The sequence below is a fragment of the Tachysurus fulvidraco genome, chromosome 24 (genome assembly GCF_022655615.1).
Source record: "Tachysurus fulvidraco isolate hzauxx_2018 chromosome 24, HZAU_PFXX_2.0, whole genome shotgun sequence".
In the NCBI taxonomy this organism is placed as follows: domain Eukaryota; kingdom Metazoa; phylum Chordata; class Actinopteri; order Siluriformes; family Bagridae; genus Tachysurus; species Tachysurus fulvidraco.
Window position 1 is genome coordinate 14579445 of NC_062541.1, and position 20170 is coordinate 14599614.

The window sequence follows — 20170 nt, forward strand, 5'->3', positions numbered from 1 at the left end:
AAGGACAGGCTTTCCAAATTGGGTTTAAATTAATGCAGCTATATGTCCAAGATCTTTTAGAGTAAATAATCGGGACTGTAAGCCAAGACAGTGTGTGTCTATGATCTGTAGAACCATTTCTACTGTAAGCTACTGTATATTGCAAAGGCTCCCTTTTACAATGACAGAATGTTTTGAATTAGTATCAAACCATTTGTACGATTTCTAAAAATTTGGTTGAAACCTGGCAACCCTGATTTATACCTAGATATACGAGGTATATTTAAAACCATTTAAAATGATCCAGTAGACTGTATGATGGATGACTGCATGCTGAAAAAAATGCTGTTTATTACAAGGTTACTCTAAAAAAATCATTAGACAGCAGTCCGTAGTCTACGTTTAACGTCGTCCCGACACACCATCTATGGTCATGAACCTCTGTCGACAGTAAAACAGTCTGAATATCTCTGACAGGCAACCGCAAGCATGTTCTTTCATGGAGCTTTATTCTGTCACCTTTATGGTGCTGTAAACAGGACGTGGATGTAGAACTGTTATCTCTAATACACAGTCAAACAAAAAAAACGCTGTTAGATAAGAACCATGACATCAGCTTTAATATGTAACCTGAAACTATTGATAACAGGGCACGACCAAAACACATTTCCTAACACCGTCTGTTCCACTATTGCCTAAATGGAAGTCACCTTCAGCAGATGGTTTCACATTTCATTTCCTAGTGAAATTAGTCGTGGGAATTGTTGGCAGTACGTGGAGAAGCAGCACAGAAAAAAAAGTCACGGTGTGTGAATCTCATCTTGCTCAAGCTTTTGCTTGGGAGAGCTGGGAAGAAAGTGGCCCAGATATGCCAACGATCTAAAATGACAAGATCTTCTGACAAAGCTTGACTGATTGGTTGACAACAATGTTGAGACGGACTGACAAGAGCTCTGAGGTGGAAGATGATGCCTGTGGTAGGAAAGCGTCAGTCTGGAGATTCATGGCCCTTTCAGACAACCCTCTACCTTTGATGCATATATAAAAGTCAAAGTTCTTCGTTCTGCTGACATTATTCACTTGTCGGAAATCATAAACTTCTGTTCTATAATGTTTAGAGAGCCTTTAAAAGATTTCTTAATCCAGCGCACAATCAAAAGGGTTTTCAGCTCTAAGTTCAGTAGGTGAGTTACCCTTGTATCGACATTCATTCACTTTTATCGGATAAACCTAATATCCACCATGGAAACACGATCGATACAGAACAACTGTATAACCAAACATTACATGGTTGATAGAAGATTCTCAGCACCGCAATAAAACTGACCCAACTGTAGCACTGTAGCACTGTGCTGGATGATCATTAAGGTTAAGGGACTTACTCAGGAGCCCAACATTGGCAGTTTGGTGGACTGTTGACTCAAATTCAGAGCCTTTCAAAAAGTGGGCCAACACCTTTACTGTTCTCAGTCACTTGACACACTCGTATCAGTGCCACATAATACATGGAGTCGTCTAACTCTAGTGCCCATCTGATGGTCCCTTACCCTTGATAGACTGGGTAGATAGAGGGGAGCCGAATATCTGTGCATACTAACAAAGACATTTCTGGCACTCTTATCCAGAGTGACTTACAATTTATACAACTGAGCAACTGAGAATTAAGGGCCTTGCTCAGGGGCCCAGCTGCGGCAGCTTGGTACACCTGGGTTTCAAACTCGTGATTTTCCCATCAGTAGCCTAATGACTTCCAGACAAAAATAACCATATTGTTTTAACAAGCAATAGATTTGGTAAATTATTATTTGGCAATATTATTTTGGTAAACCCCCCACCCCCACCCCGCCCTCGCAAAGCGCTTTTAATTACAGGTCGTTTCTGCGTTAACAGTCAAGAAAAAAAAGAAAAGTATATTTCGAAATAGTCTTGAAACCTATGTCCACCAATATGCTGATAAGTGTCCCTGAATATCATTATATTGCATGAGTCACACTGTAAATGCCGGTGAAACTTTGCCGTGCAGCATTAATGAGTCTGTGTGAAAGCTGTTGGTTTTCTACGGATGATTAAAATAAGGATTTAGAGCAATTCAGAACAGTAGAGCAGTTCCACTAATCCCATGGACCTCAGTGGGTTGAAGCGCACAAAACAACTACTAATCATTCTGTCACTGAATGCTGAAACTAACCATGTGAGAAATTCATAAATGTAATGGACAGAATTCCAGAGTTAGCATTTTCCATACATGGATAGCTTACAGTGTGTATGTGGCAGCTAGGAAAACAACACGCTACCTCTAAGAGTCCTAGTCTACTATCAAAAAAGTTAAAATGATGTGTCTAATTAAGTCTGTTCAGTAAAGTTTGACCAAATGCTCAGCAATGGCAAAAGTACGTGGACACCTGACCATCACACCCACATACGTCCAGTCCAAAACATTGTTACCGACATAGAATTGGTCCCTGTGTGCTGATATACTGTATAACCTCCATTCTTCTGTGTGGATTTGTGTTCATTCAGCTACAAGATCATTAGTGAGATCAGACACTGATGGTGTAAGAGTGAGGAGGTCTGGGGTTCAGTCGGTGTTCAGTGGGGTTGAGTCAGAGTCAGGGCTCAGTGCAGAACACTCGAGATCTTCTACTCTGACCTTCACACACCGTGTCTTCATGGAGCTCTGTGCTTTGTGCACATGTTCATTGTCATGACGGAACATTGTCTGAGTGAAGAGAAACTGTAACGCTACAGCATACAGAGACGTTCTGTACAATCAAACTTTGAGGTAACTTTGGTGGGAGTTTGGTGAAGAATCTCAAGGGGGTCGTGGTCAGGCATCTGCACACTTTTGTCCAGATTGTGGATCATCCTGTCTGCTCTTGTTTAGGGGAATGTGCCCAGGTCAGACCACCGCAGATGTTGTCAAGCAGCATCATAAAGGAAATCTGCTTCTTAAAAACAGAGATTGTTGAAGCATACTTGAGAACATGTAACGAGGCACGAAGAGGTGACACAAAGCTCGCCAGATCTGACAGGCTGCATGTTGCTTTAGAGTAGCGTGGACGATATACTTTTAGTTTAGTTCGAATAATTCTTATACTCAGTAGGGAATAACGTGAAATCGAGCTATTCTAGAATGTTGAGTATTTCTCATTCTCAGTGAAGAGAAAATGTCAGCACGTTCTCAACAGGAAACAGCGGCAATACTTTAAGGAAATAAAATGGGATTTAAAAAAGCGCTGTCTGTTACTGTCTGCTGAAGTGCTCGATCAGGACGGAGACTCGTTTCAGCTTTGATATACTGCCTCCACTAATTCCAGAGCAAACCGTCCCACTGGTCCTCCACTCAGTCATAGATATACAGTACATACACAATATTCTGTTTTTACACATAGGCCTGTTATATGTGAGCAAACCCTCAGGACACTGATGTCACGGTGGTGGAAGGAAAAGATTTGTGTCAACTCACTTTAGCGATATATTTTGTAACGGGTATTTTTTTTGGTTTCATTATTTTACATTAATTTTTTTCATCATTGTATTTTTTACCTGTTTTATATAGATCATACATAAAAAACAGTGGTTTTTATCACTGCTGATAAAGAGTTGCTTAGTCCAGTGTAAAGTTCATTCGAATGCACAACAATAACAGGACACAGTCATCTAAACAAACATCTAAATGATTAAATAAGGCTAAATATAAAGCTGAACCTGATCTAGTTGCAGGCTGCCATTGACTTTAGACTTTAGACCAAATGACACACACACACACACACACACACACAAGTTCCTAGTTCCTGAAATCCTTTGAATACTATTAGATTTCAGGCTGAATTTAATTTAATTAATTAAGTAATCATAAACGGTAAGGAATTTTTAAAGGTAAATGTTTTTCTTTCTTTTTTTCGGCTGCTCCCTGTCCGGGGTCACCACAACGAATCACGTGGTCTGCATGTTAGATTTGGCACAGGTTTTTACACCAGATGCCCTTCCTGATGCAACAATCCCACATTTAATCTGGTTTCAGGACCGGAACTGAGAGATAGCTCTTCAGTGTCTGGGTTTGCGCCCTGCCCAGGAATCGAACCCGGGCCGGGGCAATCAGAGCAAGGGATCCTGCCCATGGACCACCTGAGGGCTATGAATAGTATAATAATGAATAATGTTTAAAAAAAATAATAAACCCACCATAATGAGAGTCTTTATAAAGTTAATCTTTAAACTTTTTGACTGCACATATAAACATGTAGTTGCTTTAGCAGCAATTTTGTATTTGGGATTTCTTTTTATTTTTTTGGGGAAAACAATTTCACATTAAATAAAAGCATATAAATTATGTGTGTGATGTTTGTTCCTTAATATGCAGCTCTTTTTCTGTGCACGGTTATACAAATAAAATAAAATAAAATAGCAGTGGTGGCTCATGCAGTCAAGGCTCTGTGTTTTTGATTGGAAGATTATAGTTCAAACCCCAGCACTGCCAAGCTACCACTGTTGGGCCCTTGATCAAGGCCCTTAACCCTCTGGTGGTGCTGTATCATGGCTGACCCTGTGCTCTGACACCAACCTCTCTGTGCTGTAATGTCTATGTGATAAAAAAATAAAAATAAAAACAAAACTGTTGATTGAGTCTCACTAAGTAAGAAAGGAGTATTTACCCGACATGGCAGCAGAGGGCGCACTTGGCTCACCGTAGCCATAGTCGTTGACAGCCAGCACTCTGAACTGGTAGCTGACTCCATGGCGCAGTCTCTCCAGACTCACAGTGTGGGAGGTGCTGGAAGGAGGCAGGTGCCTGACAAAGGTGTCCCATAATCCTTCATCTGCAGGACAAAGTCACAGCCACAGACATGGAGACGTCATGCGATCTCTCAGACATTTGTTACACTTGTCTTTTATCCTGGGTGCTGGGGTATGATTTATTTTAATGTAATGCAGGATGAGACTCGATAATCTACTGCATGCTGTATTTGCCTAATGGTTACACACCTGAAGGGCGTGCCTCGATGACGTAGCCGGTCACGTGCCCGGCTCCTGTGTCTCCCGGTGTCCAGTGGATGGTCAAGCCAGAGCCAGACTTAGTGACGGATGTTCTGAGAGGAGATCCTGGAGATCCTGAATTAAAAACAACGAACACAGAGCTCTGTTTTGACCATTTTTTTTATCTCTTCTTTTTTTTTCTTTTTCTTTTGCTTTAACATGTCGATACACTGTTAAACCTAAATAAATCCCTTTGAAATGTATTTCGGTTCCTTCAGTGTAGATACGGTTTAATGACCACATGTGATCGTTGTATGGATAAAAGCAAGCGGAGCATGAAATGAAGCCCTGTTCTGTCTGACCCGTGAGCCCACATTTCTTTCACCTACTGAATCACGCTCAATTAAGCATTTCTCTCGGCCCTGCTGTTGTCGTGTTACTGTATGCATTGTGTGTCGTGTTAAGCATCACGAGCGGCCACACATTGGTTTGTTTTGTTGATTTGTTGTCAGCTCGCGCCTCACACACCTTGCACGGGTCCCGCCGTGATGTTGGCCTCTGCCTCGGGACCGTAGCTGATGGTTTTGGCCTGAACACGGAAGCTGTAGGTCACCCCTTTTGTCAGGTCTCGCACCTTTAACCAGCGCTGCCAGCTGCCCCGTATGTCCACCGTCACCACTTTACTAATGCCTACACACACACACACACACACTATTATTATTATTAGTAGTATCTCTTGATTAAAATGAAATACTTCTCTGAATGTTGACACTAAAAACAATTAACATAATTTTTGGCTCTAGGATAAAGTGAAGGAAAACATCAAATGACAGAACTGGAACAGCGGCTTTGAAAAGTGTCTCAGCAACAACATGCTGCTTATGAGCCAGTGATAATTTATGTGGGAAAACTTAAAGAACTACTGAGTCCCCTGAGGGCTTCTTGGCACTTGATCAGTAATTCAGAGGTGTACACACAACTGCTGGCATCTGTGCTGTTTATTGGCAAGACAATACAGTACTCTGAATAATAATAATAATAAATATAAAAGCAGCTAAATTATTGACAAAAACAAACACAAAACTTTTATGGAATAACATAATAGGCGTGTACCTTGAATAGGGGCGGTGGGCTCGTATACCACCCTGTAGCCCTCTACTACTCCGTTCGGCGACACAGGAAATCCCCAGGACACGTTGAGCGTAGTGCTGGTGATTTCAGAGAAAGTAATAAAGCTCGGAGCACTGGGGGCTAAGAGACAACGAGAAAGAGAGGAAAAAGCAGAACTTTGGTGCGTGCTGAATAATAATGAAAATGAGCCCAAACAGATTCACCATGTTAAGAAAAGCAATAAAAGCGACCGAAGGTTTTTTTTTTTACTCTTCGTACAATTAATTCACAACATTTGTCGCCTCTGTGTTCTCTGTTCAGCATGTGCTCCCCGTTGCTTTGGGAAATGTCAACGAGAGCACGTGTTTCCAGGGCTTGTGCTAATGAGGTCACATGCACACCAGTTGAATAAATTGTGAACGTGTTTTTTTTTTTTTTTTTTTTTTTTTGTAGATGACTCATGGGTAGTGTGGTAGTGTGTAGCCTGCTGCCATTGCAATGAGTTAGCGCCTCGGGTCAAACGATTCCCTGCTAGCGCACGATTCAGAGCGACAACAGAGAACAGCGTTAGATGTGCACAAATGTTACTCCGGAGGAATAAAACCAACCGGAATTTTTGTGGCTTGGCCGCCGAACACAACCGATATTACGATTTAACCTGTTCAGGGAACGATGCTAGAGCAGGTAAGAGAGAGTAAAGTGAAGGAACCTGACCTGACTGAAGAGTGCGCCCCCTCCTGGGCTCACTGAGCGGACCGTCTCCTGCCGCGTTAAACGCAGACAGTTTAACCATGTAGTACGTATAACTGGTCAGGTTTTTCAGCCGTACGCTTGTCTCAGGAAGAAACAGGATCTTCACTTTTTCTGTCTCGTTCTGGTTGTCCGTCTCCCAGTAGTGAATCTGAAGGCAAAGCAGTGGGGGGGGGGGGAGACACAAAATGTGAGGGATGCAATCAAAAAGCTGTCCTTGCTGAATACTAAACATTCAATTCCAAGCCACCGCTGCTTCCTAAAAAGATGCCAGGTATTGCAGAATGCACATATTCAATAAAAGCTTCAGGGAACTGGAAAAAACAATTCAGCTGTATTCATGCAGGGTTTTCCTTTACAGCCCGCTGTCTCGGTGTCATGCATTTTTCAGCGAGGACCTCCTTAACCCCTGATCCGTCATAATTATTTCATGGCCCAAATGACTCACTCTTTTAAAGACACTGTTGAACATGATTATCTATTACAATGCATTGTAAAAGCAAAAGACTCAAATTTATTCGAGTATATTTCTCATCCGTGGAGAGATGGAGAAGGGAATGAAAAGGAGGGGAAAAAGATATCATAAGAAAAACAAAACAAAGGAGGAGGAGATCTTATGACCTTATAGCCCTGGATGATGCCGTTCTGCGTCTCGACAGGGGGCGGCTCCCATTGCACCTCCAGCTGAGTGGACGACACCGTGTTGACCTGGATATTCTGCGGGGCCACGGATGGAGCTGAGAGAACACAAGAGGCGATAATATAAACACACCGCACACAATCACCACCCACAGCAACACCGGGTCAATACAAAGTCTCAGCACCAGGACACATATTGACACGTATTTACCACACACACACACACACACACACACACACACACACACACACACACACACACACACACACACACACACACACACACACACACACACACACACACACACACACACACACACACACACACAAACTGTACAAGCTGGAAACGAATTCAGAACTCATTTTAGTTTCTTCTCCAGATGAGCTGAAGGGGGTGAGAGCTAAAAGTGCTCCAACAACACAGATCACACTGACAGACCACAAAGATCACCGAGTGTATCAAACTCCAGAAATATTCGATCAGCCGAACCTTTAATACCGGAGAGGACGGAAGCATAGCAACATGTTTGGGGCAATTTCTTGTACAAAAGCCCTGATTATGTATAGAAATGATGGTAAAATATTTAACCGGCCTTAGAAACAGCTCCATATTTGATATAAAGTGCACTATAAAGAGTGTTGAAGACAATATTATAACGTGTCAGATGTAGTTTGCGTTCTGTATAAGGAGTATTGTAAGAACGATGTCCGTGCGTCGGGCTGCGTCTCAATCAGCTTCTGGTTAAACTGTCAGGTCACTAATCAGAGAGTCAACATTTCAAGGGCTCGTGTTTTAATGGCTTAAAAATCCTTTTCTTGATTTGGGGAAAAATGATGAATATTTATGTTTTATATTTGACTCAGAGACTTCCATGTAAGGACTTCAAGCCACACCCACTACTCAAAACGCTCAACAACGCTCTCATTTGCGTATGTAGATTCAGTGACATGCCCATATTCCTATATAAACCCCATGTTAAAAACTCATCCTGCTGTTAACACACACAGGCTACACATTGATCACCGGAATAACAGCTAATTCATGCTACTGTCTGCCTACAGCTACATCAAACCTGAACCCCACACCTAATCCTAATCTTACACCTAATACATACACACACACACACCTTATACATACATCCACACACCGTATACATACACACATACACCTTATACATACATCCACACACCGTATACATACACACACACACACCTTATACATACACACACCTTATACATACATCCACACACCGTATTCATACATCCACACACCTAATACATACACACACCTTATACATACACACACCTTATACATACATCCACACACCTTATACATACACACACCTTATACATACACACACCTTATACATACATCCACACACCGTATTCATACATCCACACACCTAATACATACACACACCTTATACATACACACACCTTATACATACATCCACACACCTAATACATACACACACCTTATACATACACACACCTTATACATACATCCACACACCGTATTCATACATCCACACACCTAATACATCCACACACCTAATACATACACACACCTTATACATACACACACCTTATACATACATCCACACACCTTATACATACACACACAAACACACACCTTATACATACAGTACACATACCTTATACACACATACACAAACACACACCTTATACATTACATATGCACATGGACTCACTTTATACATACACACATACACACACCTTATACATACATACGTACACACATACACACAAACACACAGCTTATACATAACATACACACATACACACCTTATACATTACATATGCACTCATTTTATACATACACACACCTTATACACACATACACACACAAACACACACCTTATACATACACACACACAAACACACACCTTATACATACACACAAACACTTTATACACACACACACCTTATTCATTACATATGCACATGCACTCACTTTAGACATACACACACACACACACAAACCTTATACATTACATATACACAGACTCACATACATACATGCCCACACCCCCCCACACACACACAAACACAGAGATTCACATACAGTACATGCATACACACACACACACACACACACACACACACACACACACACACACACACACACACACACACACACACACACGTGCACAGACCTGCTTTCCATCAAGCGGTACCAAAAGTTCATCAATAGGAGGTTTGTCTATTTGTTTGGCGTCCCCCTTCTTACTCCTTCTGGGACTAATCCCCCTGCCTGACCCCCTCTAACGATGCTGTTAATAACCGGATGCAGATAACCCTGTGCAGCTCCACCAGCTGCTTGACTTTCTTTTGACAGACTCATATTTACTGCTTCATTAAGCCTCTTACGAGAGGCGGCCATAAGCAGCCAGAAGACGTGCAGGGAAAAAAAAACCCCACCAAAACTCTTGTTACTCTCAAGAACAAGAACAAGAACATCCTATTGTATATATTCTGGTTGGGTGTAAGGACCGCGAGGCATTCCAAAAAAAAAAAAAAAGCCTTCAACAGCGCAAAGTTTACAAAAGATTGTTTTGCCTACTATAATATTCAGGATTATATTAAAAACCAAGCCGACAGCCTGTATTTGAAGAAATTTAGTGCCGTTCAATATTTGTGAGCGAGTCATCCAACCGAGGCGCTAATGCATCTTACTATCAGACAGAGAACGATTTTTTTTCAACTAAAGGCTTTTACCAGAGACGTTAAATCGGTCACACTAAAGATGATTTGCCCGAGTCGGCACCAAACAGTGCCTTTTTTGTACATCCTAACCATAATGCAGTGCAGCAATTAGAGTCTGGGTTCTCATGGTGCGGCTCTGACGTCGTCGTGTCTGTCCTGCTGTTTGGCAGCTCATTAGATACGGAAAACTGCTCAGATTCAGCTGTTTGCCGGGCAAATGGAATATTGCGCCGCAAATAATTGCACTGAACATGGGCACGAGGCATCTTGGGTCGAACTGAACAGCACTCAAATCTACCACTTCATTTCTTTTGGGGTTGAAATAACAGCACATTGCTAAAGGATACTATTTTCTGCTCAGATATACTGTAGAACTGCTCAGTAGTGAGATCATTAGCATGAAAGCCTGTTTTTTACAGTTAGGACTAGTCTACCTTTTGTGTGTGAGTGTACACGTCTAAGATAGTGAAGAAAGCATTAGTTGAAGCTGCCAACCTCACGCTCTTGTTCTGCTTGGCAAACGGTCTATTTAAGCAAGGTCGAGCCTGCAGGAACGCAACGTAACGTGATGACAAAGACGAGCCGATAGTGAAGCGGCGCCTGGAGCCAGAACACTGTTAAACTCACCATCTGCAAGCCATTCCTCAAGCTGTGAATTTCAGCACCCCATGAAGGATTTCTTTGAACCTGGCCATCATTTAGCCCCCTAAAGCCCCCTAGTGTTTTTTACTGAAGAGCCTGACCAGCAGGAGAGCTTATAGACGGGCCAATCGTAAACAACTTGGTCTTTTTGAAAGGCGATTCAAGCAAACTGACTCACAACCGCTGCCCACAATGCATCTGTCCTTAGACGTGTCACATTCCTCTTTACTGTGCTACGAGTCCTCGTGTTTAGAGCGAGATACTCTATTAAGTGCATTTTGAAGTATCCACTCACACACACACACACACTCTCTCACACACACAGTTCTCAGCCATTTTGTCTGCCTTTAGACAAAAACAGGAGCTCTGTTTAGCACAGAGTTTAACAGTGTCGTCATGTGTAAAGACGAAAAGCTTTGTATTCCTTCAATGTTAATGAATGAAATTGTTTTCACATGCTGTAGACAGAACGCTGATTACCTGCTTCTCCTACAAACACCTCCACCGGAGCGCTAGCAGGACTCTCGCCGATGACGTTGTAGGCCGTCATCACGATTTCGTACCGTTGGTATTTCTGCAACTCTGTGAAACAGAAACAAAATCAGAACAGAAAGAGACACAATGAAATCCGTTCATATGTGATCACTGTGTTCAGAGACTATCGTCCACTTGGCTTTTTATCAGAAGGATTAGAATAATTAGTTTTGGACTTCTCTAATGCAGAAGAGTGAAAAAAAGACTTACGGGTGAGTTCGAATTCCGTCAGTGAAGGATTGCTCACGGTCTTCACAGTACTTTTGGCTTGACAGTTAAAAAGAATGGAAGAGAAATAAATGAGGAATATAGTACTAAAGATCAGACAAGATGGAAATATAAATCAAAGAGTTATTTCATCAAGGCTGTAATTTTTACTTCTTTGGCCCGAGTCAGATTTAAACATTAGATTTCTTCATAGGATCAATGAAATCCCACAATACTCACATCTAAGTGGACATGAAGCAAACCCCAGAGCGAAACCGACGAGACGGAGTGATTAATGATTCAGCAGTCAGTATAGAGTCGTGCATGCACTCGGTTGAACCACGTTGCTAATAAGACGCATAGAAAATTGCTTCTATAGCTGGGATTTGAATGTTTAAAGAAGATATAAATTAAGGAATGCCCTGCGTGTAAGGGAGGCATGTCGGTGCGGTGGCTATTGTTCTTGCTTCACGGCTCCGTGGTATTCAGTTCCATCTTGAGCTCAGTTACAATCTGTGTGAGGTTTTGCATGTTCTTCTATTGTCTGTGTCAATTTTTGAGGGTTCTGAAAAAAATGCTCCTAGAACGTGTGTGTGTGTGTGTGTGTGTGTGTGTGTGTGTGTGTGTGTGTGTGTGTGTGTGTGTGTGGTGCCCATATAGGAGGTATTCCCTGATTTTCCTGGCACAGGCTCACAATCAAGTGGAATACTGCCCAGGATCATTACCCAAGGAGTTACTGAAGATGAATGAATGAATGAATGAATGAATGAATGAACATGGCACTCCTACAATCATTTGCATTTCATTCCCATATAACGAGTCTGACACGTCTACATCACAGCACTTCAAAGCCTTTCAAATCACAATGGAACTGAAAGACACTTTTCACTACCTGCTGACTTCTGAACATGAGCTGGTACAGTAATGTTGAGCAAACAGGACAGAGTTGTGGACATTTGCTCATGGATCACTGTGTGACAGCATGAAAGTGGCCGAGAGTTAGTAGCACTTAGCAAGGAGAGAGAAGAAGATGACAAGAATGAGAGTGTGAGACACAGATATTATATATATATATATATATATATATATATATATATATATATATATATATATATATATGAATGAGAGAGAGAGAGAGAGAGAGAGAGAGAGAGAGAGAGAGAGAGAGATAGAGTGTGAGACAGACAGTCAGACAAACAGAGAGGGGGGGGGGGGAGAGAGAGCCCAGCCCATTTTCCTTTCCCAACACTGACATAGAGCTGCATTTTTCACACGACAATATGGAGTACACACCCAAATACACACACCCAAATACACCCAAATACACCCACACACATATGCACACACACATACTGTACACACACATACTGTACACACACATATGCACACACATATGCACACACACACACATACACACACACACATACGCACACACACATATGCACACACATATGCACACACATATGCACACACACACACATACACACACACACATACACACACACACATACGCACACACACATATGCACACACATATGCACACACACATACACACACACATGCACACACACATATATGCACACACATACATGCCAATAAAGTTTGCTGGAAAGATATTGAAATTAAGGGGGGGGGGTGTCAGAAGTTAGAGGCAGGAACAAATAGTAGACAAGGTGGTCAAGAAAAAAGAGAAAGAAAAAAAAATCTAATTATCTGTTATTATCTGTGAAGTGTTGAAAAGAATACAGTAGAAGTGTTAAGGGCGTGCTCGTGCTCGGCCGCTCCACACTGGTGCGTTTACATGCTGTCGACACTGGTGAGTCCAATTTTCAAAAGAGATTTCAATGTTGAATTAAACGCGGAGAGAGAAGTGAGATGACACGATCAGTATTAACAGCTCCGAGCTCCTAGTCATGATTCGTCCTCTCCTGCGGCCCAGGGACCTAATGAGCTCCTTTTCACCCAGAACATGACTCTCTGGCCTTCAGGAACAAGGGTAAGGAAAATTCTCAATTAATTTTACTGCCTTTTGTCCACCGGCTTCAGCGTATTAACACATTTCTAATTCCTGTGTGGCCTTTAATGATCTGTTACTTGAAAGTATAACGGTTTAACAGATTAAAAAATTAGGCAGAAAAACCTGCTTTCTTTGATCTTTATTTAGTGATCTCAAGTTCTATGGTCTGTTCTGATGTTTTTTTAATGTAATAAATATAAATGTTATAAATAAATATTCATTAACTGGTTCATTCATTCAAATTAAGCAGATGTAACCAGTTTATTCTGGTCGTGGTGGGTCAGGGGTCTGTTTTGGGAACACTGGGTGGGAGATGGGAATACACACACACACACACACACACACACACACACACACTCACACACACTCTCGCACACACTCTCACACACACTCTCGCACACACTCTCGCACACACTCTCGCACACACACTCGCACACACACTCACACACACACTCTCGCACACACTCTCGCACACACACTCACACACACACACTCACACACACACTCTCGCACACACACACACTCTCGCACGCACACACACTCTCGCACGCACACACACTCTCGCACGCACACACTCTCTCGCACGCACACACTCTCTCGCACGCACACACTCTCTCGCACGCACACACACACTCTCTCGCACGCACACACACACTCTCTCGCACGCACACACACACTCTCTCGCACGCACACACACACTCTCTCTCACGCACACACACACTCTCTCTCACGCACACACACACTCTCTCGCACGCACTCACACACTCTCTCGCACGCACACACACACTCTCTCGCACACACACACACACTCTCTCGCACACACACACTCTCTCGCTCACACACACTCTCTCACACACACTCTCTCGCTCACACACACTCTCTCACACACACTCTCTCACACACACACTCTCACACACACACACACACACACACTCTCACACTCTCACACTCTCTCACACACACACACACACACACACACACACACACACACACACACACACACACACACACACACACACACACACACACACACACACACACACACTCTCTCACACATACTCTCTCACACAAAGGGAAATCTCCCAAAGCCAAACCACCACTTAGCAAGTTTATTGGAATAAACCAAAGAACCCAGAAGAAATCAAGAAGATTAAAAAAAGTAGACTGTAACCACAGACCAGGATCCAACCAGGGACCCTGGAGACGTGGGGGCACCACACAACACGTCACACTTTGGTGTTATAGTATCAGTAAATATGTGAAGAGTTTAACTTTTGTGACCTTATGGTTGAATATATTAAAATAATCTTAAAATCCCAGACTTGTCAGATGTAGTTGTAGAATCTCAATCTATTGTGATATTAAGAAGTTGTTTTTGAACGTCGTATCAGTCTGAGGTCATGGTGTGTATGTAGCCCACTGGATATCTGGTCCCTACCTGTCAGGTCTGGCCGTGCTGAAGTGCTGTTGCTGCTCTTCTTGGCCTCCTGTGGCGTGCTGTCGTACTGAAGCTCGCGGTAATACAACCGGTAGCCCACCAGCACTCCGTTCACGCTCTCCTCCTTCGGTGGCTGCAAGAGTACAGATTAAATTAAAGGTCACATTCCTCTCTCTGACCTTGTGCTCCCTATTAAAGACCTGGTCCATGGGAGGAGGAAAAAGAAGATGGACAGGCGATAGAGTTTCTTCAGCGCGCTGTCTGTGTGGTAACCAGTCCGTGAAGCAGATGGCAGAAATTTTTATTTCTGGGCTGGTGGCTCATTAAGAAAAGCTCTCCGCTGAAAGTAATCAAGCGGACGACGCCCCCGATAAAGCAGCCAGTCAGACAGACTAGCCTGCCCTCATAAGTCAGCGGAGAAAGGTTTCGGCTGCTAATTAATATCCCTTTAGAGTTTGCGTGGGTATTAATTATCCGGGTCCTGCCTGAGTTCTAGTGAAAATGTGTTATCAATACTTCATGTGGCTCGGATATGCAAAGCTGCGGCACGAATACCAAGAGAGCCATGACAAGCCCCTCGGCACGTCCTGCTGAAGAGCGCCGTTCGTCAATGAAACCCAGATAATTAAACAGATAATGGCCGTAATGCGTGGATTTAACGGACCATTATCTCCACTAAGACGGCCCATCTCTTCTGACTGGAATACTCGAAATGCTGCAAGTAAACATGCATCTCCGCACATGTCATGCTTCCTGAAGCTGATTAGAAGGAAAGGGAAAAAAGTGCAATAATACCTGCCACTGCACCAGAACCGACGTAGTGGTGGAAGGCTTCACTGACCGAATAACCGGCGCCTCATCCGGAACTGCCAGGGGGGGAAAAACCCAGAATCATTTAAAATATAATACACAAAGACGCAGTATTTGATGGGAGACATTTAGACAACAAAAGTTAATTACACTATTATTGAGAAATTGCTTATAGGACCAGCGTGGCTGCAAGTGTGGCCGTTATTTAGCTGCTATATAAATGTGGAGCCACACTGGCACTTTATAGATAACAATGAAGTTCCCTAATCTCATAACTCTGTCTCATATTGATAATACAAAATAACAACCAATATCACATTTATTCATCTTAGCAGTTAAGGGTTAAAGGCCTTGCTCAAGGGCTCAGCGATCACTTCTGATCAGACAAAGATCTGGCATCCTCCAAGCGATAGCTATCACTGACTCACGCAAGTGATTTGGTTATTCAACTGTTAGTAAACCAGCTTGTTTCACACGGCTGGGATTTCAGTCCATGGGGCCTTGATTATAAAACATATTAAAATTTCACTGGAGTTCTTAAACCTTCAGAAAAGTTCTCAGCATTTGCTTAGACCCGCGCACCATTTTTCTAATTTGCATAACGGTGTTTTCAGCAACAGATGATAAGCATCTGAGTCTAAAGCATGTGGACACCTGACCATCATACCTACGTATGTCTCTTCATTCCAAGATGTTGGAGCGAGTCTGTGTGGATTTGTGTTCATTCAGCTACAAGAGCATTAGTGAGATCAGACACTGATGGTGTAAGAGTGAGGAGGTCTGGGGTTCAGTCGGTGTTCAGTGGGGTTGAGTCAGAGTCAGGGCTCAGTGCAGGACACTCGAGATCTTCTACTCCAACCTTCACACACCGTGTCTTCATGGAGCTCTGTGCTTTGTGTACAGGTTCATTGTCATGACGGAACATTGTCTGAGTTCCAGTGAAGACAAACTGTAACTCTACAGCACAGAGAAATATTCTATAGAATTATAAGCTATTGTCTTTGTGGTAACATTTGGATCAGGGTGTGATGGCCAGGGTGCACATACTTTTGGTCAGCGTAAGCTTTTTGTATAGCGTCTCCCTTCGTTGCTAATTTTCAGGCGCTCAAGAGCCATAACTTTTTTGTTCTTGTGAACGGAGGGCGGAGCCGAGAGACGTGAACGTTAAGGATCACACACACCAGTGCTGAATTGTATTAATGAGTCTTCAGGGAGAGACGAGAAATGAAAACGCACAGATCGTGTGTGTGTGTGTGTGTGTGTGTGTGTGTGTGTGTGTGTGTGTATGTATATACATACACTAAAAAGTGAACTGATAAAATAAAGACAGATCAAGGTGAAGCCTGCCTTCAATTCCCTCTTAAAACAGACTAGAATAAACAACAAGGGCATAGAACCGATTCGCAGAAGATATTAAAGCAAACATTTGATTTCAATTATTCAACGCTTGTTGTCATGGCAACAGAAGCATTACTACCTACTACACGAATAAGAAAAGTCATTAGAGTTCACAGTTGTCTCGACTCAGCTCTCTAATTATTCCAGGACACCTGAAGAAGTTTTTACTTTAGATTGAAAACCTTCAAACGTTTTCATGTCAAATTCTAATTGAATTCATTTTAAAGTTTTTTTTTTTTTTTAGATCAAATTCATGCATGTAATTGTTTTATAAATGAGACCCCAAGAGTATCAGATTGGAACATAGTTTAGTGGGAGTCTGCAGCATTGTTAAATTAACGAGCTGTTTGTGTTTCTCTATAAAAGCGTGAGCTGAAGATACGTGGAGTCGAGCGGAGGAACCGGAAAGCTGCCGATTTTTATTTTTCTCACAGAAGAATTTGCTTCGGAGTAAAAAATAATAAGCCGCTTTCTCGAGCAGCGTGCCAGTCGAGCTGCTGCAAGTGGTTACGATTTGCTCATAATCTAAAGAACATTAAATATCACGTTAAAAAAAAATCACATTAGTCAGCTTAGGAGGGCTGTAAAGGTGTATTTCAAATGACATCGGACCACCAGGGAGATAGGTGAAAGGTCGTCAGTCAGCAATAGAAAGATTTTGCAGTAAATTTATTTATTTATTTTTAATATACTGTATATACAGTAAGTGGGACTTTTTTAGCTATTCATTATTCTAAACGTATTCAGCTCTGTGATGGAAAGGAAAAGATTTCACACAAAGAAAGATGTTCTACATCCAGGTCCTCTCCTACACTGACCTGCTTTCATTCTACTCATGTTCTTTGTGACAAATATCAGGCATCGAATAGAAAAAATAGAAAAATGAGTCACAAGCCCGGATCTGAACGTACAAATTTGGCTTGGATCCGAGTGAAAAAACAGCGGATTTCACACGTTTTTTAAAATTTTGTGGCTCAGAATACGCATGTGCTTTTAATTCGAACTGAGCTGGCTGTCAAAATAAATCCATAACTGCGGTATTTACACGTGACACCCTTTTTATTATTATTATTTTTTTTATACTTTTACAATTTAGCACAAAGTGCTTCACAAAAAGCTGACAAAATGGAACAATAAACTTCAGTCGATTTCCATAACACGGCATGCTTTTAGACTGTGAGAAAGATAAGAGAGGCTTGTCTTGCTCTTCTCCAGTTCTTTTATTGGAATCAATACTGTATCAGGTAGCGCCAGAGGGCACACGAGCAACATCTCCATCTATACTCACCATCTTGTAAAGTCGTAATTGCATCGGTCTCTCGGCTGTACTTGCTGTCACCGATGTCATTAGTCGCCATCATTCTCAGCTTGTATGAAGTGTACGGCTTCAGCCTGGGGGATTGTGTAACTCTTGAGTTATCTCACACTGGACACAGACCTTTACTGTTGTCAACGAAGTGACACGTCAATCACACGTTACAATGATATATACCCAAACATACAGTATCTAAGGTACTGAAGTCCTTTGTAGCTGACGTTATTGTTATAAAAAGGTGACAAACTTCATTATCTATACAATTACATACAGCCTCAATAAAAATAAATACATTAATAAATCTGTTCACGTCTATCAGTACAACGTGAACATTAACACGTCTGTCAGTATAACGTGAACATTAACACGTCTGTCAGTATAACGTGAACATTAACACGTCTGTCAGTATAACGTGAACATTAACACGTCTGTCAGTATAACGTGAACATTAACACGTCTGTCAGTATAACGTGAACATTAACACGTCTGTCAGTATAACGTGAACATTAACACGTCTGTCAGTATAACGTGAACATTAACACGTCTGTCAGTATAACGTGAACATGAACACGTCTGTCAGTATAACGTGAACATGAACACGTCTGTCAGTATAACGTGAACATTAACACGTCTGTCAGTATAACGTGAACATTAACACGTCTGTCAGTACAACGTGAACATTAACACGTCTGTCAGTATAACGTGAACATTAACACGTCTGTCAGTATAACGTGAACATTAACACGTCTGTCAGTATAACGTGAACATTAACACGTCTGTCAGTATAACGTGAACATGAACACGTCTGTCAGTATAACGTGAACATGAACACGTCTGTCAGTATAACGTGAACATTAACACGTCTGTCAGTATAACGTGAACATGAACACGTCTGTCAGTATAACATGAACATTAACACGTCTGTCAGTATAACGTGAACATTAACACTGTCAGTATAACGTGAACATTAACACTGTCAGTATAATATTAACACGTCTGTCAGTATAACGTGAACATTAACACTGTCAGTATAACGTGAACATTAACACGTCTGTCAGTATAACGTGAACATGAACACGTCTGTCAGTATAACATGAACATTAACACGTCTGTCAGTATAACGTGAACATTAACACTGTCAGTATAACGTGAACATTAACACTGTCAGTATAATATTAACACGTCTGTCAGTATAACGTGAACATTAACACTGTCAGTATAACGTGAACATTAACACGTCTGTCAGTATAACATTAACATGTCTGTCAGTATAACGTGAACATTAACACGTCTGTCAGTATAACATTAACACGTCTGTCAGTATAACGTGAACATTAACACGTCTGTCAGTATAACATTAACACGTCTGTCAGTATAACGTGAACATTAACACGTCTGTCAGTATAACATTAACACGTCTGTCAGTATAACATTAACACGTCTGTCAGTATAACGTGAACATTAACGCGTCTGTCAGTAAAACATTAACATTAACACGTCTGTCAGTATAACGTGAACATTAACACGTCTGTCAGTATAACATTAACACGTCTGTCAGTATAACGTGAACATTAACACGTCTGTCAGTATAACATTAACACGTCTGTCAGTATAACGTGAACATTAA

At 41.8% G+C, this 20170-nt stretch overlaps 1 protein-coding gene across 8 annotated transcripts in view; it reads right to left on the bottom strand.

Annotated features, from left to right (window-relative positions):
* Positions 1-20170, bottom strand: part of sdk1a (sidekick cell adhesion molecule 1a) — a 266359-nt gene that overhangs the window by 4802 nt on the left and 241387 nt on the right. For all 8 annotated transcript variants that reach the window (XM_047807755.1, XM_047807754.1, XM_027159289.2 and 5 more), the window contains 11 exons: positions 18517-18620; positions 15816-15886; positions 15021-15153; positions 11569-11625; positions 11305-11406; positions 7438-7553; positions 6781-6967; positions 6070-6207; positions 5485-5646; positions 4966-5091; positions 4635-4799 (listed from right to left, as the gene is read on the bottom strand). In XM_047807755.1, coding sequence (XP_047663711.1) covers positions 4635-4799; positions 4966-5091; positions 5485-5646; positions 6070-6207; positions 6781-6967; positions 7438-7553; positions 11305-11406; positions 11569-11625; positions 15021-15153; positions 15816-15886; positions 18517-18620 — 1361 coding nt within the window. The remainder of the gene's footprint in view (positions 1-4634; positions 4800-4965; positions 5092-5484; positions 5647-6069; positions 6208-6780; positions 6968-7437; positions 7554-11304; positions 11407-11568; positions 11626-15020; positions 15154-15815; positions 15887-18516; positions 18621-20170) is intronic.